The sequence below is a fragment of the Pimephales promelas genome, chromosome 6 (genome assembly GCF_988280905.1).
Source record: "Pimephales promelas chromosome 6, fPimPro1.hap1.1, whole genome shotgun sequence".
NCBI lineage: Eukaryota > Metazoa > Chordata > Actinopteri > Cypriniformes > Leuciscidae > Pimephales > Pimephales promelas.
The window spans coordinates 11,357,744-11,381,969 of NC_142774.1; the positions used below are offsets into that span (position 1 = coordinate 11,357,744).

At 35.2% G+C, this 24,226-nt stretch overlaps 2 protein-coding genes across 5 annotated transcripts; both read left to right on the forward strand.

Moving 5' to 3' along the window:
* Nucleotides 1-419: 419 nt before the first annotated feature.
* timm10 (translocase of inner mitochondrial membrane 10 homolog (yeast)) lies at nucleotides 420-5,961 on the forward strand. The gene is made up of 2 exons (XM_039689692.2): nucleotides 420-655; nucleotides 5,357-5,961. Exons 1-2 carry the CDS (start codon nucleotides 585-587, stop codon nucleotides 5,550-5,552), a joined length of 267 nt encoding a protein of 88 aa, XP_039545626.1. The 5' UTR covers nucleotides 420-584; the 3' UTR covers nucleotides 5,553-5,961.
* A 1,132-nt stretch (nucleotides 5,962-7,093) lies between these two features.
* unc93b1 (unc-93 homolog B1, TLR signaling regulator) lies at nucleotides 7,094-23,576 on the forward strand. Of its 4 annotated transcripts, XM_039689725.2 has the most exons (14): nucleotides 7,496-7,685; nucleotides 7,945-8,082; nucleotides 10,770-10,911; nucleotides 11,286-11,439; nucleotides 11,717-11,878; nucleotides 13,872-14,001; nucleotides 14,248-14,341; nucleotides 15,709-15,833; nucleotides 17,750-17,932; nucleotides 19,625-19,898; nucleotides 20,042-20,160; nucleotides 21,742-21,864; nucleotides 22,731-22,983; nucleotides 23,096-23,576. In XM_039689725.2, the coding sequence occupies exons 2-13, from the start codon at nucleotides 7,963-7,965 to the stop codon at nucleotides 22,971-22,973; spliced, it is 1,869 nt and encodes a 622-aa protein (XP_039545659.2). In that variant the 5' UTR covers nucleotides 7,496-7,685; nucleotides 7,945-7,962; the 3' UTR covers nucleotides 22,974-22,983; nucleotides 23,096-23,576. The 4 variants fall into 4 exon arrangements, with proteins under 4 accessions (XP_088988217.1, XP_039545659.2, XP_039545639.2 ...); XM_089132091.1 differs by lacking the exon at nucleotides 7,496-7,685 and adding an exon at nucleotides 7,094-7,108 and having other exon boundaries at nucleotides 22,731-23,576; XM_039689705.2 differs by having other exon boundaries at nucleotides 22,731-23,576.
* The last annotated feature ends 650 nt before the right edge of the window (nucleotides 23,577-24,226 follow it).

The window sequence follows — 24,226 nt, forward strand, 5'->3', positions numbered from 1 at the left end:
TCAAGGTAAAGAACCTCAAAATATAGGTAATTTAAAAAATTGTGATTATATATATATATATATATATATATATATAATTGTGCTGCTGCTTAGCTATAAAACATTTTATTGGTTAGACATTGTTTATTGTGAGTGTGATTTTTATAGAATTATGTTTTAATATCTGTGTAATCAGAACTTGGTAATAGCTTCACTTTTTACCAGTTTCTATGACCTCCAGTTGTAGCAAGTAAAATAATAAAATACAGTTAAAATAAAGCAGTAAAACAATTAATATTTTTTTTATTATACAAAAATACTTAAAGCATAGCATAAATTCATTTACAACCGCAGGAGCAACGAAGCAAATGTACATTCTCTGAATGTACTAATGTAGCAGTTGGTTTTGAATGGGAAAACTTTATTGTCAGCGGAAGTGCAAATTTCAACGCTGGATGGAAAGGATCCACGTGGGTACTTCCTCCGGTCCGGTCAAGCAGACACACACTGAAGGTTAAGCAAGCTGTTTGGGCTCTTTGTTGAACGGGACCAACGAGCTGTCCGGTGGGTTTGAGCGAGTGTGAACCGAAAGGTTATTTGCCGAGATGGACCCCATGAAAGCGCAGCAGCTCGCCGCGGAGCTGGAGGTCGAAATGATGGCTGATATGTATAACCGGTATGAAGCTCTGATGGTTTACATGTGTAACGGCATAATTTCTGTCAAATTACTGACGTTTTCGATATCTGACAGCAGGAAAAAATATGGACTTGTGTAGTAGATTACATAACTAATGAATAGCATTTTGTAGATGTTGTAGTACAATTAGCCTATGGCTATATGGCATGATATACGTTTTATTTTATTATTAGATCTTATTTAGACACCAGGCCTTAAGAACGCATACTTGAATAATTTAAAGCATGAACTTAGAACTTGATGATTTTATAACCCATAATGTAACCCGCCTGTAAGATCAATTAATGCATTGCATTTATTCCTGTTATGTATGTATTTAGTAAACCGTTATTTTGATAATCGTTTATTCTGTCAATTATTATTGATATGCACATTGCACACACTGCCCGGCCAAAAAAGTACCTGCTTGGATTGAAATAGGCAAATTCTTAAGAGTCAATGATTAAATTATTATTGCAGTGATGATAATATTTCTTGCAAATATGTTAGGTAACTGTTCTTCCAATCCTAAATGGAGTGTGTAGTTTTCATTTCATAAACAACCATGTAGGAAAACACATCATGGCCTTATTCTAGGATGACAATTTCAAGCTTTATCAGGCTCAAATTGTGAAATAATTATTGGGACGGAGCTTGAAAAATATGATTCACACATGAATTGGCACCTGAGTCCAAAGACCTTAAATTCATTGAAAGTCTTTGGGTTGTGCTGGAGGAGACTTTGCAGAGTGTGGGAGTCTTGCATTGTCAATTCAAAATCTTGACCAAACATCGATGCACCCCTTGATGGAAATAAATGTTGTGATGTTATTTCCATTAAAGGGATACTTCAGGACTTACCATTAAGCTTTGTATAGAAAACCTGTAGTATTTTCAAATTACCATTCTTTCCACCCCCATATCCCCCTGAGACGAGAGATTTGTTTGTTTTTAGTCTGGAAAAATCGTCATTTTGCGTCGATTTTTTGACTAAATTTTTTTTTTTGACTTTTGTGAGGCTAAAGACTACAGCCAGTAGTAGGGGCTGTCCTGCGTGTTTTCAACCCACCCATAGAGGGTGGTATCTTACTCACAGAATGTACACATAGTGTCAGACATCTTTTTTTGGAAGCTAAGCTAGCAGGCTTTTGTTCTGTGGAGAAAGCCGAGTAGTAGGGGTTACAATCCTCTTTTTCCCGGACATGTCCGGCCGTCGATGTCCGGGATTCAGCTTTTGCTTTCTGCAGTCACCATTCATTGTTTGCATGCACAGTTTTTGTTTCAATCTAACTGAATTCATTCCGATTGGTGAATCTGAATGTAGTGTTTACATGAACAGGTGATCATTTGATATGCGTTCTAAGAAAATTCCCGCTCCTCCGTGAGAGATACGAGACCAGTGCGTCTCACAGGTGTCGCTCATCTGTAATCACACCACCGGCCTCATGCCGTTCTAGCCTCGTCCTGCTCGCCAGAGTAAACATGATGAATGGCGACTGTAGAACGCAAAAGCCGAGTCCCAGACATTTTGGGCAATCTCGAAACACATTTTCGGGCAGACTAATCAGGGAGACTCACTACCTTAGACTTGTTGTTTAACTACTGCCCTCTGTTACTGGTAGGCGTGGGCTCCTAGGGTAGCGAAGCAAGTGCATTCTGGGAGTTGTTGTCTTTCATTCACATAAGCCAAAAATACGTTTTCTGTCAAAAACAATTTTACATTTCTACTACATAAATGACCCATTTTAAATACACATTTATTTTCCAGAGGTGAAGTATCTCTTTTAGAGGTGCTGCATACATTTTTGGTCAAGATCAGACGTGTCAAACTCAGCTCCTGGAGAGAAGAGCCTTTTTTTTAATGGATAGCAATGGAGGAGAGGTTTCACTATGCGGAATAAATAGCTTTTGTGAGGAAATATCTTCTCATTTAATGAATCGACAGCCTGTTTCCTAATTTTCAACATGTTTTACACTATACTAATTGTGCTGAATTATAGATTTTATCTTGGGGAAAAAAGAGAAGGCAGAGTAGATTTGTCACAACGGGTTGGACTCCTTTAAGCCATTAACACCAGCAAATGTATAGTACTATTTAATAGGCCTTGTGTAATATTGAGTGACAAAAAAAATAAACAATACCGTATTTATGTTTTCTTTCTTTTGCTTTCAGGTTTTACCAATTATAATAAGACTTAAATGATCAATTAAACCACTATGATGCTCACATATTAATGTAAAAGAGAAAAATGTTATTAAAAATATTGCATTATATTGTAGTTTAATGGGGAAAAAAAAGTATTAAAATGATGTGTTCTCTCTATGGCTTCCAGCTGTCAACAAAGGAATTAGACTTTAATTGCAATGATTTATGTCCAGTGTTGTGCAAGTTACTTCCAAACTGTAATACATTAGGTATTACTAGTTACTGTTATTTAAAAGTAATTCATTACCTTACAATATTACTGTCCCAGAATTGTAATGCGTTACATTACTCGTGTATTACTTTTGAGTTACTTTCACCAAAATGACTAAGTAGAACTTAACTTTTGGGCTGTAACGATATGCAACATGAAACCGAAATCGCGATTCGCCACACGACTCAGATCCACGAACCTACAGAATCGCAACACACCTCTTCCAACTCCAGCGTTATTCTCCTTACCGTCCAGATCCAATGCTACCTTATCTTTAAATTAGGCTATTAGTATTATTTGAAGTTAACATTATAAAATACGTAGACCTACACCACAAAACTAGTCGAGGATAAATTATTTAAAATTGGGGAAGTCCAGCATTATGGACATTACATTTGCAATCATAACTTGAAACAAAAATTCTCAGAAAATACATAATGTATTGAAACGTATATAGGGTACTTCCTTATAGGGCTCCAGACATTAGACAAATATCAGTCTATGTTTTATTTTTAATATTAGGGAAAAGACACACAGTCATGCGTGACAAAAAAATAGGAGGCAAAATATATTTTTTGTAATTCTGTTAATTACACTGCGCAAATCGGATGAGGAAGGGTTGGCTCTCCAGTCTTCATAGAACTTAAAATATTCATTTTATTTTAGTTTTCGTGTTCGCATTTATGAGGAAAAACAATGTTACAGACGCGACCGCTCTGAACTGGCACTAAAAGACTGCTTTAAAACTTTCACATAGTCTGTTGCCTTTAAGAAGTAAAAGCAGACAATACACTGTAATACAACTGTAATATAAGCCTCACTGAACATGTAACGAGTAAAATATTACTGAAAATTGATTAGTAATGCCTTACACTACTGCGTTACAGCAAAAACTAATATGTTACTGTAATGTATTACTTTTGTAATGCGTTACTCCCAACACTGTTTATGTCTACAGTGAATGTCTAATAGAAGTCTCATATGTCTAAAAGAAGTCTCTTCTGCTCACCAAGGCTGCAATTATTTGATAAAAAATACAAAAAAAAAACAGCAATATTGTGAAATATTATTACAATTTAAAACAGCGGTTTTCTATGTGAATATATAGTGAAGTGTAATTTATTCCTGTGATCAAAGCTGAATTTACAGCATCATTACTCCAGTCCTCAGTGTCACATGATCCTACAGAAATTATTATAATATGATGCTCAAGAAACATTTATGATTGTTATCCATGTTGAAAACAGTTTTTTACATTTTTATTTCAGGATTCTTTGAATAAAAAGTTCAAAAGAACAGAATTGATCTAAAATGGAAAGCTTTTGTAACATTAATCACTACCAGTCAAAATTTGGGGTCAGTAAGAATTTATTTTTTATTTTTGGGCGAAAGAAATTAGAAAATACTTTTATTCATCAAGGATGAGTTAAATTGGTCAAAGGTTTCTGTAAAGACATTTATAATGTTAGAAAAGATTATATTTTAAATAAATGCTGTTCTTTTGAACTTTCTATTCATCATTGAATTTTTTGGGGGAAAATGGTACACGACTGTTTTCAACATTGAAAATAATAATTTATTTTTTTGAGCATAAAATCCGAATATTTGAATGATTTCTGAAGGATCATGTGACACTGAAACTGATGTGTAATCAGCAACAGTAATGATGTTGAAAATTCAGCTTTCAAATTACATTTTAAAATGTACTAAAATAGAAAACAGTCATTTTAAATTTAAAAACATAAAAAATGTTACTGATCTAAAACTCTTGACCTTATATATATATATATATATATATATATATAAATACATATATTTGAATGTGTTTGCGTTCTCTCACAAAGTTTTGTGTCCCTCAAGAAACTTTGCATTCATTCGCAAAGAAAGTGCACTGTTTATTGTGGGAAACTGTCTTCCCATCAACATGTCCCTTTAGGGTTTCCGTAGCCCTCGTGTGACCCACAACAAAAACAAACAAATATACATGCAATAAGGGATGCAATTGTTAGACACTTTCTACTGGTTCATCTAATGTTGTTTATATACAGTGGATAATCCAGATTTTCATAGGCATCCCAATCGTACTAAAAAGTTTTAAAAAACGCCAACGATTTGATCCAGATCAAAACTAGGATTGGGTTTTGTGATCTAATCCAATTTCAGAAACAAAAATTCTTCTTTTGAGCAACCCATTTTCAAGATTTGACCAATCCAATCAGATAACTTTTGACCAACTTGTCCAAGGTCCGTCATCTCAGCTCTCCTGTTTTTTTTCCTCATGCAGAATGACCAATGCGTGTCACAAGAAGTGTGTTCCGCCTCATTACAAGGAAGCAGAACTTTCAAAGGGGGAAGCTGTGTGTCTGGACCGCTGTGTTGCCAAGTACTTGGACTTGCATGAGAGACTTGGCCGTAAACTCACTGAGCTTTCCGTTCAGGATGAAGAGGTGATGAGGAAGGCCGCTGCGGGCACTGGATAAGACCTGACATGGTCTCCAAGGGTGGGGCTGAAGGCCTTGGATGGGCTCGGTGGGCACTTTGGACATCCGTTACGGGGAAATCAGGCAGCATGTCCATTGGACATCAATATAAATATTATAACATGAACAATATTGAGACAAATATTGATTCAATGTTAGATATGCAAGGAGGTGGGATACAGCTTGCCCCAGGAGTTGTTAGTTTGTTAGCATGAACATTATTTACATCACAGGAATAAAACCTTGTGTGGTTGGGGAGATATTTTTGAGTGTGGTGAAATTGTGTCCTTGTGAAATCGTAGGTGACTTTTTTTATGTTAACACGTCATTGTAATTTTTTACATTCTCCGAGTCATTTTACAAAATGTACCTTTATTGCATAACAAAATTAAAATGTTTACCAATCTGATTAGCTTCTGGCCCTTTATTTCAAATTAGGAAGAGAGATTTTGCTGATAAGTTTGGAGAACACCTGCCAAGAGATCAGAGACCATTCCTCCATTCAGAATCTCTACAGATCCTGCAGATTCCCAGATCCATGTTGGCACTTCTTCTCTTCAGTTCAGACTATAGGGTTCAGGTCAGGGACTGGGACAGCCATTACAGATGCTTGGTTTTGTGCTTGTGATGTTTGTTTATGTGTCACTGTCCTGTTGGAAGATCCAAATATGGCCAGTTATAAGATTTATAGAACAGGCTGTCAGGTTTTTATTTTTTATCAGCATCATTAATCCAGTCTTCAGTGTCACATCCTCCAGGAATCATAATATGCTGATTTGCTGCTCAAGAAATGTTTTATTATTATCAGTGTTGAAAAGAAAAAGAAGATATTTCAAATACATTCTGTTCTTTGGAACTTTTCTATTCATCAAAAAACTTTTTTTTCCGTATGTGTGTGTGTGTGTATTTAATTGGGTCAGGGTTGTTACCCGATGGTTGAGATCGTAGGTTTCAAGAGGATTCATTTAGAGTGACTGCTGGATTGTCAGTATGCTAAAAGTATTTTTGAGGAGATGTCACTGAATTAATCTTCTTTTACTAGTCTAACAAATCTTCAGTATTCAATGGGACATTTCCTGTTCATTTTTGGAGCTTTGCAGACATGGGCTGCATCCGAAATCAAATAAACCATTAATAATATCCTTAGTTTCTGTATATATGACTTTTTCACCCATTTTGCTTGAAATCATCTTGAAGGGTAGCTAAACCCTAAAACAACTTTTTTTTTTTAGTTAATGATCTATAAGACGCTTTATTAATGCTATTCATTGTTTCAAGTACATTTTTTTTTTGACATTTTAGTATAAAGTGTTTTAATTCTACAATATATGGTGTAAAAGCGTCTGAGTTCTGCCCTCTTCAGGTTGAATGGTGGCTGCCTAGGCTACTGCAGTTGAATTTTACAATTGGAAGTTGTGGTGCCCTGTGATGTAAGCAGGCACCAGCCAACCAAGCCCTTGCCAGAGAGTCCTGTATCAGGTGCTCTGACCAGGGGTTTAGTTACCCTTTAAAATGTATTTAATTGCTCATTGTTGCAGTTGGTCCAACACTCCCAGGTAGGTTGGCATGGTTTTTGCCTTCTAAGCACTTGGCCCTGATTTTTATTATGTCCTGATATATATGTAAAACCATAGATTTCAAAAGGGTGTACTTTCTTTTTCACATGACTGTAGAAGGGCAAAAACACGTTGAAAGAAGTATTTCCGAATTCCTACTCATAAAAGCCAGAGTCAGATATTGAAGGCACTTTTTTGTTTCTCATTGTATATTAAAAATAAGACTGCATATGTAAATGAGTTTGGTATGTTGATAGAAAGGCTAGTTTTTCCTCATTAATTTCCTTTCACAAACATTTTGCGAGAGAATACAAGCAGGCTGTCTTCCAATTTCCTTGTGTAATAGGCTACTGTGAGCATAGCCGACATATCGAAGCACTATCCCTTTAAGAAAATGGGGAACTTGAGAGAACACTTTCATTTCCTTCTCTGTTTTCTTAATAAAACCAGCTCGCAACTGTTCCAAGGGGAGAAGTTTTATTAGAGTCTCGATATAAGTTGCTTAACGTTGAGTTTCAATCATTTAAAAGACTTTGCAGAGTTTGTTGTTGTAGCGAAGTTCATCGTTACCAGTTTGGTGAGTTATTTGCACAAAGTTAATGTTTAAGTTACTTCGCCTTACAGTATCGGCAAGCTTCATTGTATAATAGAACTACCTATAAATGTTTTAAACTTTAGCGGTGTTGATGTCGATTTAACCGGTTTTGTACACTTGTTTTATATTTTCAGATCCCAAACCTTGTTTTTTTATTAACTCAATAATAAATGAATGCATTACTTTAATGAAATCGTCATTATCAGTGATCTACCTGTCCTACATCTCTCTTGTGGTTAAGGAGCAGTGCGGCCGCCAGATGGCAGCAGTGATCACTGAAGATAACGTGTACAGCGAGGCTGAAGTCAACGACGCGCTCCCTGCTGGTGGAGATGATCCGGTGGAGCTGCCCGGTCCTGATGGAAACATACAGGGACAGGTAGCTTGAGCTCTGTCAAAGACACGGCATGTTGCCTGATATTTCTTCTGGTAGCTACTTTTGCTGTAATGACGACAAGACGGCTTGAAACTTTTTGTTAGCAGAATACAATCAACAGATTAGATAATCAACCCTAGTAATTTTAATGATTATAGAAGTTTCTAGAGAACTGTGTTCTTCTTCAATTAAAGCAACAGCTGTTTAGAGGTACTTAAGTAAAAATATTGCTACTTAAGTGATAAATTACTTGAGTACAAGTAGAAGTACTAAAAACTACTCAAGTAACTATGTTACTTAAAGTAATATAGTATTATTTTCTCATTTTTATCCAAAATAGGGAGATGATAGTGATCTGTTTCATTCATACTGAAAGCCTACTACTGATTCATACTTTGTGCAGAAAGTCCACAAGTGAGATTCATAGAAGTATTAAACTTATGACGTTTCAGGAAATGCCTTACATGGATGTAATAATATGCAAATGGAGACGTTTTGACTGATGAAACACGAAGACAAACACATAGCGATAATATTTCTGTGTTCAAGCTATCACAGGTATTTTCATAAGAATGATGTGTGTCTTTAAAGGATAGTTCACCCAAAAAGGAAAATTAGCCCATGGTTTACTCAATCTCAAGTCATCCCATGGTTCCCATGGTTAGCCCATGGTTTACTCTAGTTATATTTAAAAATGTCCTGGCTCTTCCGGCAGTGAATGGCTGGAGAAAATTTGAAGCCCAAAAAAGTGCATCTGTCCATGATAAAAATGCTCCACTTTTCTCCAGGGATTAATAAAGGCCTTCTGAAGTGAACCCATGAGTGCGTGTAAGAAAAATACCCATATTTAAAACATTATAAACTAATCACTAGCTTCTGCATCGATTTACGGTGAAAGACTAATCCCCGAACCGACGAACAGCATAATGACTTACATGGAAGCTCAGAGGTAAAAGCAAAACAAATCCCTGGTCGCAAATTATCAATTTTGAAGAGAAATGCCGGAGGATTTCTATATAATAGAAGAGGAGCTTCAGTTTGTTGCACAGCCCTATTTGTTTAAACCGCGAAAGGCGTCTTAAGCTTATGATACACCTACATCCTACGTAACGTCATACATGCGTCAGGGGTTACTCTTGTGGCACAAGCCAATTTGCGTATGCGTACGGTCGTCTGGCGGAAGCTAGTTATTTTATATTATTATGAAGTTATAAATATGTATTTTTTTTTTTTTACAAAAACCCATGGCTTTGCTTTTGATGGCTTTTATTTACCTACTAGAGCCATGTGGAGTATTTTTTTTTTATCATGAATGGATGCACTTTTTGGGGTTTTCAATTTTTTCCCGCCATTCACTGCTATTATAAAGCTTGGAAGAGCCAGGACATTTTTTTAAAATATAAATCCGATTGTATTTGTCTGAAAGAAGAATGTCATATACACTATGACTTGAGAGTGTCACTATGACACTATGGCTAATCTAAATTTTTGAACTTGTATGATAGAATTTAATAAAATAATATATTCTCACTCTGTGTCAAAAAGCAACATGAAACCACCGACGTAATTTCTAACACTACTGACATGTATTGTGATTTAAGAGCAAAACATGACATTACATTCATAAATTATAGTGTTTGACGATATGCTAAGCAAACATACTAGCTTTCCCTGTTGTCAAGAGCAATTGTTTTATTACTAATTTTGAAAAGTTATTTCAAGTAAGATAATTTGAATGTCATCATTTCATAATTGAAAGCAAAGAAGGTTAAGTGAGAGATGGACAACAGCATGAATAATAAAAAAAATTAAGTTGGGTAATGTAGTTTTTAACAATGTTAAATGAACCTAAATGCTCTTTTTTTTTTCGTCCAATCGAAAATGTGCTGGGAGCCCACATTGCTCTAATAACAATCTACACTTTTACATACATCTTATTGACATCATGCAATCTTATTTCACCGTTAAAGGGATACTTCACCTCTAGAAAGATGAATGTGTATTTAAAATGGGTCATTTATGTAGAAGAAATGTGAAATTAGTTTTGAATGTGAAGCTTTCTAGATTGAGAAAATGTATTTTTGGCATTTGTGGATGAAACACAACAGCTCCCAGAATGCTTCGCTGCCCGGAGGCCACGCCTACCGGTAACAGAGAGCAGTAGTTAAACAACAAGGCTAGGCTACTAGTGAGTTTCTGTGATGTCTGCCCGGGATTTCGAGATCGCCGCTGGATATTTTCAATGTTGAAAACATTTCTGCTGATTAATATTTTTGTGTAAACCATCATCTTTTTTTTTTTCAGGATTTTTAAATGAATAAAAAGTGCAAAAGAACAGCAGTTAATATATATATATATATATATATATATATATATATATATATATATATATATTGGTAATATAATTATTTGTTTCATTATAAATTACACTTTTGATCAATTAAATGCATCCTTAACTTTTAATTTCTTTTAAAAAGATCTTACTGATCCCAAACATTTGAACGGTACTATATATTAGCAAAAACAACTTGATTGAAAAGTTGAACCAAAAAATGGACATTTATCAATGTCATAAATATGCTTAAATGTAGAATCTCAAATATTCAAAATTATTAAAAAAAAAAATAATCAAAACGTTTCTTTGTTTAACTTTTGACAATTTTCTCTGTGTCCCTTTCCTCTACTAACAGGTGGAGGAGTTTCTCGGCCCACATCCTGATTACGATGAGGAGGAAGAGGAGCGCAAGTACTACAGACGAAAGAGGCTGGGTGTAGTGAAGAATGTGGTGGGGGCCAGTTGCGGAGGAATGATCATCTACAGTGTTTACATGGGTCAGCCATTTACGCACCACACACCACAGGCCAGCGTATGATTCAGTCCAGCGATGACCTCATACTCTTTAAAGTCTGCGTGCATGGTTTTATATAAAGATTCTACTGTAAATACGACATTGAGTAGGACTCTACGTCTCAGTGGGATTTTATTATGCACTGCTTCTATGCAGTGCCAATGATTATGACATGCTTTGTGGATGGCATACTTGAGTGACACTTCACTCATCTGGTCTTTTTTAGCAAGTTTATTGGCATTAATGCCTCAAAGATGTCTCATTTGGTCTGAGACTGTGAAATTGAGGAACAGCTGACAAATATCTTGCCATTTGGCAGTGTTGTGCCTGTTTTTTATACAAATTGTTGCTCTGTAGGTCTGCTACAGATGCAGTTAATTCTGCACTATGATGAGACGTACCGAGAGGTCAAGTATGGCACCCTAGGGCTGGAGGATATCGACAACAAAATGCTGATGGGCATCAACGTTACGCCTATCGTCGGCTTGCTCTACACACCGGTGCTCATTAGGTAGCATACTGTGATACTGACTGTTGTTAGTTGTTGATATTGGGTAATGCTCATGCAAACTTACATTATTCAGCTTTTCTCATTTAGTTTGGTTCTTTGGATGTTTGTTTGTCACCCACCAACACTGTTATTAGCAGCACTTCTTTACTGTCCACTTAATGCTTGAGCAGTTTTGGCCCCAAAGGTCTTCTCACACCCATGGTGTAAACTAAGAATGACTTGTGATAACTGCAGTTCAGTACGGCCACTATTTCACTATTCTCTATTTCTTCCTCAGATTTCTGGGGACTAAATGGATGATGTTCCTAGCTTCAGGCATCTATGCTCTTTTTGTTTCAACCAATTACTGGGAGCGATACTACACTCTTGTACCTTCAGCTGTGGCCATTGGTGTTGTCATTGTTCCTCTGTGGGCATCCTTGGGAAACTACATTACCAGGTGAGGGCGTAGATCAATTTTAGTTTTGGAAGAAATTAATACTTTTACTCTGCAAGGATGCTTTAAATTGATCAAAAGTGACAGTAAAAAAATATTTATAATATGAAAAAATTAAATAAATGCTGTTCTTTTGAACTTTTTATTAGTCACAGAATCCTGAAAGAAAAATCTATGTTAACCATAACAATGTCAACATTTATAATAATATCAAGAAATGTTTGTTAAAGGTCCCCTGACATGTGGTTATTTTATTATTTTATAATGTTCCCCGGGTTTCCCTTATAATGTTAGTGTGTTTTTAGATCAAAAATAGTCATGATTTATAAATAAAAGACATTTTTTTCTAGCCTGATTTTAGCCTCTGATTTGAACGTTCTGTTTGAGGGGGCGTGTCTGCTGTGGGATTCAGTGTAACCGCCCACTGCTGTGATTGGCTGACATGCTTGCTTCTGTGAAACTCTCTCAAATTCTTTTACTACAGCTATTATAGGTTTTTACTATTACAGCTATTGAGATTAACAAATCGTGAAAAGTTTTTAAAGTATTAGATCTATTCTCATCACATAAAATGTTGCTGTGATGAGCAGTGAGCGAGCAGATGACAGCCTGTTGATCGCAAAAATGAAGATCTCATCATTGTAACGCAGTTTCTGCTCTCTCTAATGCTTTCACCAATGCAAACACGATGATGTACATACAGTAAGAGCTTCGTTGTCCAGTGTCACGTTATGATTTCATAACGAGTTGTGCAGATAAAGTCGTGCTGTGTGGAAAGGTTGTTCTGTGAACGCTTTCTGTAAAATTTGTTTACAATTTAAATAAGATTATTTTCATCCTACTAAAAGAAATGATGTGAAGTTGATAGTTTAGTCACTGGCTTGACTTATGCATAAACAGTACTGAACGATTTTGAGAGAAAGATTACCTGTCTTAACTTGAACAATTAGGCTACACATCAGAAATGGATGCTTGGTTGCTCGATCGATTTATTTTCAGATGTTCATCGAGGCCAGCTCTGTAATGGCCCAAGTTGAGGAAACAGTCGTCGGTGAAATGTTTGGACCATACAAAACTTTGCAAAGTTGTATCGGCGCATTTCTAGAGAAAGATAGCCAAAGCTTGGTTTACACAGCCACTGGGGGCCATATACAGGTTAGGGGAACTAATATTAATATTAAAAAACCTCCGAAAGTGACAATTTCATGTCAGGGGACCTTTAAGCTCCAAATTAGCATATTAGACTGATTTCTGAAGGATCATGTGACACTGAAAACTCAGAAAATTCAGCTTTTCCATCACAGAATAAATGACATTTAATATATTATATTAAAATAGAAAACAGTTGTTTTAGATTGTAATAATATTTTGCGTTATAACCATTTTTATTGTATTTTTGATCTAACAATTTGGCGAGCAGAAGAGACATGAAAAAAAACAATCTTACCTACCCCAAATTTTCAGTGGTGCTGTATATGCCAATCATTTCATGTTTTAAGTACTTTATTTTACTACTTAATATTGCGCTAATTCATTTGGCATAATATTTAGCAAAACTAAAGGTGCAGTTGTGATACATATTTTATTGTTATAATATGGATTATTGACAAATATTAGAGATTTTTAAAATGTATCTCTTATATATTTTGCGGTTAATGACCATAACATGAAAACACTTACTGGTATTTGTTTATTGGTATAGGGCAGAATTATAAAACTGGTGAATCCTTAGCTGTGTGTAATATTTTCAAAACAAAAACAATATCCTAGTTTTAGCAGTTACTGTAAGCCTTTTCTAGGTTGATTTCCAATAGTGCAACACCAACTCAAGCAATCAAATCCATGAGTTGATAAACTGGAAGTATTTAAGAAGCCTGGTCATTATTTTTCTGATTATTTAGCTGGCAGTTCTCAGCTCCTCACATCGTCTAAGCAAAAGCTCACTACTCAGTTATACTTCTATTTGTATCTTACTTCCCACCTGTGTGCTTATCAGAATGGCCCAGCAGTACTACGAGTATGTGAACTATAAGGACGAACATGTCCAGGAGCAGAAGAAGCCCCCCAAAGGAGCCTTCCATCCTTACATCATCATTTTCCAGTCCGTCTTCTACATTATTTTCCATGTAAGTTAAGATAAGCAGTAAAAAAAGGCACTCATAAAATGTGTGAAAGGCTGTAAGCAGTATAGTTAGCATCTGAGTAGTTGTGTTCTCCCCTTTGCCATCATAACTAACGTATTTGTGTGTATTCACAGCTGCGTGTGTGTGTGTGTGTTTGTGTGTCAGATGCCAGCTGCATATGTGGGTTTGTGCATTAACATGCAGTTATTTATAGAGTTCACTCACTGTCTCTCTTCTCTCTCCCTGCAGCTGAGTTTCGTGTTTGCCGAGTTCCCCATGGTGCTGTTCCTCAATAACTTTCTGAATGATTACAATCACACTCTCTTCAAAGTCACACAGTGTGGTAAAATCCTCTTTTTAGCTTTACACGCTGACATTTTAGGAGCGAAGTATGACATTTGCAAAGTGTTAGTTCTCATGTCGTTTTGTGGAGGTTTGACATCCTTGATTCATGCAGAATAAGAACAGTAAAAGAAGAACTTTATAAAGTAGTCCAGATTTTCTAAACTTTGAGACTTTTAAAAAGATGTTCTTTTTTTGGATAATTCTGGAAGTTATAAAAAAAAAACGATAAAACTTCCACACCAAGCATAAGGTATAGATATATAACATATATTTATAAGGGGCCAACAAATCTTAAAAACAAGAAAAACTTAGACACTGTGGAAAAACAATATCTCACCTAAACAGCTGTTGTTTGAAAACCAGCTCTACAAGACTCTACAAGAAAAAGTTCAATCTCCATGTGCAGTGGCCCCAAAAAGAATCGACACATAACCCCTTCTTATAAGTGAATGATTTACATAACAAATTATCATACCAAATGCTATTTATGTATACACTGCCATTCAAAAGTTTGTTTGTGCAATTATGTAAGGGTTTTTACAGAAGCCTTTAGTTTAATGCTTACCAAGGCTGCATTTATTTGATCAAAAAACAGTAATATTGTGAAATATTGTTACAATTTTAAAGATCTGTTTTTTATTTGAATGCGTTTTAAAATGTAATTTATTCCTGTGATGGCAAAGCTGAATTTTCAGTATTCAGTGTCACATGACCCTCCAGAAATCATTTTATTATTTAATCTTTTTGAGGAAACAATGAGACATTTTCTGTCAGCATTGTTCATCAATTAAATTAATGTTAAATATGGCCTAAAAGTGTCCAAATGCAATCAACACCAAAGAAAACAATTTCAAAATCTTATCAAAACCATCTTGTATAACCAATGTATTAGTTCCATGTGTTGATGATGAGAACATATCTCGCAAAATAAAACCAAACGTGTCAAGAATATTTACAGTCGGTTGGATCTGATGGGGAAAAAATCAGTCATTTGGCAATTAAACTTCACACCTCTGACTTGCTGCAAACCAAGGGCGTCAGCACATCTGCTCTTCAATGCACTGCTGTGTCTGGCTCTTCCTGGCTCTCAGCAGAGATGACGATAAGGCTTTTTTTAAACCAATATTTGAAATAGCAAAATGGCCAATCACGCCAAATCACCAGTATCACTGCAAAATGTGGGACGTCACCCACTTGCCATGTCATGCAAAAAACCTGAACCAAGTCTATTAAACTTTATGCATCCAGACCAAATTTTAGTTTAACACATTTGCAGTCTTGTTAGATACTCTGTACAAAATTATAAATGCAACACTTTTGTTTTTGCCCCCTAATTTTCTCTTCTCATCTTATCCTCTCTCTCAGGTGCTAGTGGGAAAGGCGTGATCGAGAATTTCAATAAGACAGTCTTGCGCAGTTTGCCTCGCTCTCTGCTGCTCATCGAGGTGGAGAGTGTGCTCATGGGGGCGGCCTTCCTTGCCATGCTTATTGTAAGACCATTATTTTCTTTATTATCACCATTATGATGTCTTTATTCTCTGCATCATCTTAAGTACCCCCCAACATTAGGACTAAATCAGTGAGTAAAACACTAGATACAGTTTAAAGCCAACAATAGTTTGACCTTGATAGACCTCTCACATAGACATTTCAAATTGAGCCAAAGTTTAAGGGCTTTTTTTTGTTGTAAATATGGATAAAAAATTAATATCTTCCCTTAGAAATGAAAATCTTTTATTTAACCCCAAGTAACTCTGGTAACACTTGACTTTATTACTATAGTAAAACAGTAACAGCAAATGATTACCAACAAATGATTACAATACCAACCAAACCCTAACCCTAAAGTACATATTGTTAATTAATATTATTATTTGTTTAATTACACTGTAACAAGGTGTGACTGATTTTATTTTCTTTATGAAAAATTTCCATGTAGTGAAAGTGAACGAGTCAATGACAAAAAAAAAAAAAAAAAAGCATTATAAAATGATCTTAGAAGTGGTACATATCACACATGCACTATATTCCAAATCTTTGTGGGGTGAACAAACTGAAATTTGATCAATGTTCAATAAAAGATAATCTATGTAACTTTTTTTTTTTTTAAATTAACCAAATTTAAATAATGATTCAATACACATTCACCCTGATTCACTCTTGTAGTGCTATTATAAGTATTTATATTTTAGACCAAGCGGGATGTTTTTCATACAAAATTGTGTACTTGCATCACTCGTTCGTGTATGTCTATGTCACATCCGTGAATAGAGAAAAGCTGCTTCGGTTTCATAGGTTAGTTGTCACAATGAGTGAGAAAGGTTGACATGGAGCAGCTAAATCTCCAACCTCTGGGGAATCACCAGTATAAATCACCAGTAGTTTGGCTTTCCGGAGATGATGACGTGAACTGAAGGATTTGAAATGGTGTAAAAGCAACACATAAATGGCGTTTTTATTACTCGATAGGTGCGTAAGGTATTTTACTGAACACATACCGTAAACTCCCATATGTAGCTCTCTAACTGAGTTCACTGTAAAACATTATCTATTGTGACAGAATTTCATTATGGTTGTAGCGCTGTGCTGGAATTTATTTTCAAATAAGTACTGTGTCTATTAATGGATATAGCTACGGTAAGTCTGCTGGTCAGATCCAGTCTAAACTGGATATATATTTAGGATTGAATGTTTTATGAGCAGTAGGATAACCATCTTCATCCGCACAGTCACACAGAGCCGATTAATTATTTGTATGTAGTTTTGAAGAATTTTAATTAGAAAAATTTGCCTTATGAACAAGCTAAAATAAAATAAAATATAAAAACGTATTTTATTTCAGTTGAAGTTCATGGTTGTAGTTTGTTAACTATATTATAATCGATATTTACCTCACACTTATGTTGTTCCAAACCCATAAGGTTTGATTAATCTTAAAAACACAAACCAAAATAATTTTATTAAAAAACCCTAGAAGGTTTTTTGTCCCTCCATTGAAAGTCCAGTTAAAGTATTCAAAAAGGTCATAAAATTAACCCTAATGAATAGAGATACTTAATCAAAGTCTTGAAGAGTTATGATCGCTTTAAATGATGAACAGATTTAATTTAGGCCTTTGTTCACTTATAAATACACACAAATCACATACGGTTAACATGGAAGTTTGTGTGATGCGTCCCATACTAGAGCAAACCTCATTGGTTCGAATTTAATTGTTATTATAACCCTGAATTAAGTTAACTAAAAAATCCTGCCCTTGTTTGATATCAGCAAAATATAATTTGGTATGTTCTTCTCACAAAGTTATCATATGGTTTCAGGAGACTTGCATGAGTGTTCCACTTTTAATCTTTTTCATTTTTGAGTGAACCCTTTTAACAGTGTGCTTCCAATGTTCCCCAAATAGTTCCTGGTGTTGTGCGGAGCTGCATATCGGCCCACAGAGGAAATTGACCTTCGCAGCATCGGCTGGGGGAACATCTTCCAGCTGCCCTTCAAGCACTTACGTGACTACCGTATCCGCCTGCTCTGTCCGTTCTTCATCTACTCTGGCTTTGAAGTGCTGTTCGCCGTGCAGGGACTCACACTGGTGAGAGAAAATAGACTGTGTATAGACTTATAGACTATAGACTTAATCAAATGTACAGTTGAAATCTGAATACCAAAAGTCATACAGTTTAAGCTCTCAGCACTGAATATTTTTTAGTTTTTCGTGGTGCCATTCTACAATATTAAAGGGTTATTTCCCACAGAAATAAAAATTCTGTCAATATTTACCTCACACTTATGTTGTTCCAAACCCATGAGACTTTGGGTAATCTTTAAAAAACTTTAAACTTTAAAGTCATGAGACTTAAAAAAACCCTGGGAGGTTTCTGTCCCTCCATTGAAAGTCCAGGTAAAATATTCAGAAAGGTCAAAAAGGCATCATAAAATGAACCCTAATGAATAGAGAATCAAAGTCTTGAAGAGATCCGATCGCTTTAAATGATGAACGGATTTAATTTAGGCTTCTGTTCTACATCATGTTCTTATAAATACACAAATCACATATGGTAAACATGGAAATTTGTGTGATGCATCCCATGCTAGAGCAAACCTCATTGGTCCAACTTCCACGTTTACCATGCGTATCTGTCAATCATTGTTTATATATAAATAAAAGCCTAAATTAAATCGTATCTCTTCACAAGTCTTGAATCAAACCACTTGATTCATATGGATTTGTTTTATGATGCCTTGATGACCTTTTTGAATCTTTTAAGTTTTGTTTACCTGAACCATCAATGGATGGACAGAAACCTTTAATTTAAAGGCTAATTCCACCGGTGGAGACATGAATATGTATTGAAAGTGGGTCATATATATATATATATTTATTAGATAGTATCATAAATTTCTAATTTGGGTTCTTCTTGGCCAATAAAAGGCATAAAATTACTTTTTAGTGCCTGTGGATTGTAGACAACAATCCCCATAGTGCATTGCAATGCTCAGCTCCACAGGCCACTCCCACTACCCCGCCTATCAATGTAGACTAGAGTTGAGCTCCACTTTACGCTACCACCTGGAAATCATTTTGCATAGTGAAATCAGATAATGTGCGCTAATTTAATATGACCTTGCGCCTCATGACACAGAGACTCAGGCACCAAAATTTTCTTTCTTTTTCGGTCTGGTTATTACCGTTTACGTCGGAACCAGTTCCCTACCGCGTTTCGGTACCCAACCCTATCCATAATCCGTCTGCGTATTCAGTACCTTCGTCCATATTTTCGAAAATGTTTCTGACGGTGAAATCAAAAGCACTGGCACTGATCTGTGATAGGTCCGCATTAGGCCCAACCCCCTATGGATGGGTTTAAAAGGGTGGGAACTTGTGCTTGTACTCTTTACAGAAATCCCCCCCTCTTACACTTTCTCCTACAATGACGAAAATGACGATTTTTACGTCATTGTAGGAGGAAGTGAAAAAGGTAAATAGCAGATTTCTCTCGTCTCAGGGGAAAATGAGAGTGTGCTGCATGACCATTCAATTTCCAATTTCTAACAATGGAACTCCCTTTAAAACAATGGAGTGTCCCTTTAAAAATATCTTAATTTGACGACATGAGGGTGAGTTTAAAAAAAAAAGAATTTTAATTTTTTGGATTAACCATTTAAGCAACTATGAAAAGCAAGTAAACCAATTTCTGGTTGATTATGCTATTAAAGTAACAGCGCACAATCACTCATAACCTAAAACAGATTTTCTCTTTTTTTTTATCCCTCTCTTTCTCAGTCATATGGAGTGTGTTCGGTCGGGATGGAGAAGCTGTGGTTGTTGGTTATGGTGTATGGTTTGTCAGCCTCAATCTGTTCGGGGCTGGCTCTGATGCTGCTGCGCTTTCCCAGGCCGGTTATTCTTCTGTCGGGAGCTTTTGTGCACTTTGTGCTAATCATAACCCTTATGTGCTGGTCGCCCCAACCCAAAACACCAAGCTATCTTCCGTATCTTTTGGTGCTCGCTGCCCTCTGGGGTCTGGGCACTGCTTTCAACAAGACTGGACTGAGCAGTGAGTACCAATGGCATTTATACATTCAAAACATTACAGGATGTAGAAAAAAATACAGGAAATAGCCATCTAGACTGATTCTGGGAGAGGTTATAGCAATCACATCAATGATATGACATTTAACATTACATTGTTGTGTGTAGTTTTGCTGGGGATGCTGTATGAAGACAAGGAGCGACTAGACTTTGTCTACACCATCTACCACTGGTGTCAGGCCATTGCCATTTTCATCGTCTACCTTTGGTCTGCATTGCCTATGCGAGTAAGGCCTTTATTTCTTTAGGTTTTGATTGCATACTTTGCATTTGCTGTTACGGGATGCCAGTCAAACAAAAATAAGGGTGCAAATATGACTCGTTTAATTTATTAATTATCAAGAATCGCTTGATGAAGGTGGCTGTTCAGAAGGGATTTAGTTGTATTTCAGTGTATTTAGTATAAATTAGTTCCAAATTAATGGTGTTACTTTTGAGATCTAAGTTGTTTTTGTGCTATATAAATATCACTCTGTGATGAAATAGTTCTGCTTGTTTAAAAAAATAAAGAATACTGTCATAAGTCACATAATTCACCTTAATTACACATTGTCACATGAGAACGAGCCAGAAAATACATAGTATGCATTACATTTCCCTGTTCATTTCGAATGAGATTGATGAAGGTAACTGAGTGGTTAAGTGACGAAGTCAGTTGTAAACTCAGTAACAACTTGATTCTGAATGATTCACTGAGTTTGATTCAAGTTCAAAGCCATTCTGTTTCCGAAAGTGTTCGACTGAAGGCGTAGTCACTCATCTACTGCTGTTCAATATTGTTTAGTCTTTTCAATAGTAACCAACATGATCGGGAATTTCATGTGATGGTGAAAGATCTTGCAGATATGCACATCGGGTTCAGTCAGTCATACTAATTCACAACGCTGAACAACAGAAAGCTGCTTTGTTTGAAAGTGATTTCTGTGTCAGTTGTTCATACATCTCACACCATTGACAATAGATAATAGATTTAAGTTTGTGAATCGGACTTCAGGCTGTGTTATTCCATACACGACTGGCATGCACTCTAATAAGATGATTTTTGATGAAACAATTGTCAAACTTTTTTAACATTTTGGTGGTCATTTTAGTCGCAGTCTGGAGTCCTATTTGTGCGGTCACTTTAGCTATATTTTATGGGCAAAAAAGTCTATTAAAAATGTATGCCAATATTCAAACCAATATTCGCTAGGGCTGTCAAACGATCGTGATTAATCGCATCCAAAATAAAAGTTTGTGTTTACATAATATATGTGGGTGCACTATGTGTATAATTATTGTATATATATATATATAAATACGCACACATGCTTGTATATATTTAAGAAATATTTTCATGTATTTACTGTATATAGATTTATATATAATTTATATTATATATAAATATAAATATTTTATATATAAATAATAATTTTTTTCCAAAATATACATGCATGTGTGTGTATTTATATATATATATATATATATATATATATACAAAATAATTATAGACAGTGCACCCACATATATTATGTAAACACAAACTTTTATTTTGGATGTGATTAATCGAGATTAATCGTTTGACAGCCCTAATATTCGCATGACCAACTTGAACATGAGCGAAATCTCTGTGGGGAATTTCGCTTTCACGCGTAACTCCTGATCGCACATATTCCTACTGAAATCACTGGATTTTGTCCACAAAATTCATTATGTTACTGCACCTTAATATGAGAAGATTTTTTGTTTACATATTAACTCAGAATTAAAAATCAATGTTTAAGACAAAGATTAATTCAGCTGCTCGTTTTCTCTGGTCCCTTTCCAAGGCCAAGCTCGGACTCCTGTTGTTTGCTCTGATCGTGGCATCTTTATGCTACGTGCAGATGGAGCGTCGCCTGGCGAAGAAAATCCAGTTTAGGTTGCCACGGATTCCGCGCCCACGACACAAGGTAATTCAGCTATTGAAGTCGGCACGATGATAGTATTGTCTTTCCGATTATGACATATATTTGAGTGAAATGGCTTCTGGAATGAAAAAAAAAACTTTATTTCAAGTTTGGAATGTTTTGGTTCATATGAAATTGGGTGTTGCTACCTAAATGGAGTCAGATCAGAATGCAAGTTTACAGTCAGATGTGGAGGTTATTAGTCACACGCAAAATGAAGAGAACAGATGCTGTTTCGAGAGAACGGGGAGGATAAAGTTTTTGATTAAATATTACAGGTGCACATGAATAAAAAATGAATAAATTCCATGGATAAAAACAAAAAAAATGCCCTTTTTGATTTCATTGGGACCTTCACAAATCTGTGGGAGATTTAGAGTTTATTAAAAGAAAAAAAATAATATTGTACACATTATTGTTAGAAGTTGAATTTGTTCTGTAAATGCTATCCTCAATTTGTAAACCAAAAAAATAAATAAAAAATGCACTTACTATGTTGTATTTTTGTACAAAAATAAACTGTTCTTATACACTGTAAAAAAAAAAAAAAAGATTGTTGGTTTAACTTAAAAAATGAAGTAACCTGGCTGCCTTAAAAATTTAAGTTCATTGAAATGGAAAAATTGAGTTGAAGACAATGAAGGTAATTGATTTAATCATCAGAAACTTAAAATATTATGTTATCTGAACAACATAAATTATTTAAGTTGATTTGACTAAAGAAATAATGTTGTGATTACAAATCATGAGCCTATTTTTTTACTGTGTTGACTACTGTTACAGGTAGATAAACTTCTGCTTTTATCATTATTATACTTCCATATCACTTTCCTTGCTAATATCTTGCATTACTATCCCGTTCCTCAAAGGTCAAAGGCTACCGATACATTGAGGAAGAAAATTCTGATGAATCAGACACGGACCTGAGTGATGCTGACGATGATGAGAAAGAAGAGGATGAGAGAATGTTGGTTAAGGAGGACAACAATACAGACGGCGATTCCCAGGGTTCACCGGGACCAGAGAGGAGCGGGGTTAGGAGGAGACAAGACAATGCTGCGTACGAGCAGGCCGGAGAGAGAGAGGACTATGTCCAACACACGAGGGACTAGAAAAGGAGAGGTGAAAGATGAGAGGAAGTTGTAAAATACTGAATAGCCAGAAAGAGAAGCAATGGTATTGGAAACGTTTACTGACTTTTTTTGATTAAATCCGACTTCTTTTCTTTGGATAGAAAACGTGTGGGCCACCGATGAAAAAATGAGAAGGTCAGAAAGTTGTCCACAGTAAAAAATGAAGAAAAGTAGAAGAGAAACAAGCATTTCATTGAAATGGGAAGTGAAAAGAGGAAATTGATGATACCTTGTAAGGTTAGGTGGTTTGTTGCCATAGAAATGGATAGCCTCCATTTTGAACTTGGTCAAGGTGATGCGCTCGAGTGGTGTATTTCATTCTAATTCCGATTTACTTCATCCACTTGATGCCTGTTTTCCTCATTGTAACCGAAGAACCAAATAGCTCTCCATTAAAAAAGTGTTACATTTCAATTTAATTTTCATCTATGATGTTATAAAATCAATTAAATATTGTAATAAACATGACAGATAATCTATAAGATTTAAAATGCTGCTTTATAATGTTTTTAAGCAAGCTATGATGTGCTATAATATGAATATGATTTAAAATTATATAATAAAACAATTTAGTGTATAGTATTTCGGTATGTTTCTTTTTCATTTGCATTGGATGTACCGATGTTCTGAAAGCAAAAATATGAAAAACCCTTTAAAAACACATTAGCATTAAATGTGCTAACTTTGTACTAGTGGTCATTGTTTTTAATGCACCTGACAGGAACACACAACAGATATTTCATCATTTCATCATATATATATTCATATATATATTCATCAATAATTTTAAACCTGCAGATCTACTGTAGACTGGAGGATTGTTCTTCTTTTTTTTTCTTTTTTTTAATGAATTCATTGGTTTGTCAAGACTAATTAGAATTTAAAATGCTACAAAATTATATACCTTCTGTCTTTATTAAAACAGTTATTAAATACATTAAAAAATACATTTCCACATGATTCCAGTAAAGCGGAATCTGCATTTATATTTTGCATGTAATAGTCACCCCAGCATAAGCCTTGACATATTTCTAAAGCATTTACTAGATATTATATATGGAATAATTATATTCGTAGTATGCAATATTATTAAAAAAAATGGAAATATTGAAACTTAAAAAAATTGTATTTCATGTCAGTTGTTACGATACTGTAACATACAAGACTATATAATATAATCTGTAATTTTTACCTGATTTTTAAAAAAATTTTGTACAGAGGACAGTTAATAA

Coding starts and splice junctions, on each gene's coding strand:
- timm10 (XM_039689692.2), top strand. CDS start 585: ATGGACCCCATGAAAGCGCAGCAGCTCGCCGCGGAGCTGGAGGTCGAA. Junction 656..5,356: donor ATGGCTGATATGTATAACCG/GTATGAAGCTCT, acceptor TTCCTCATGCAG/AATGACCAATGCGTGTCACA.
- unc93b1 (XM_089132091.1), top strand. CDS start 7,963: ATGGCAGCAGTGATCACTGAAGATAACGTGTACAGCGAGGCTGAAGTC. Junction 14,002..14,247: donor TCTTCTACATTATTTTCCAT/GTAAGTTAAGAT, acceptor CTCTCCCTGCAG/CTGAGTTTCGTGTTTGCCGA. Junction 17,933..19,624: donor CCGTGCAGGGACTCACACTG/GTGAGAGAAAAT, acceptor TCTCTTTCTCAG/TCATATGGAGTGTGTTCGGT.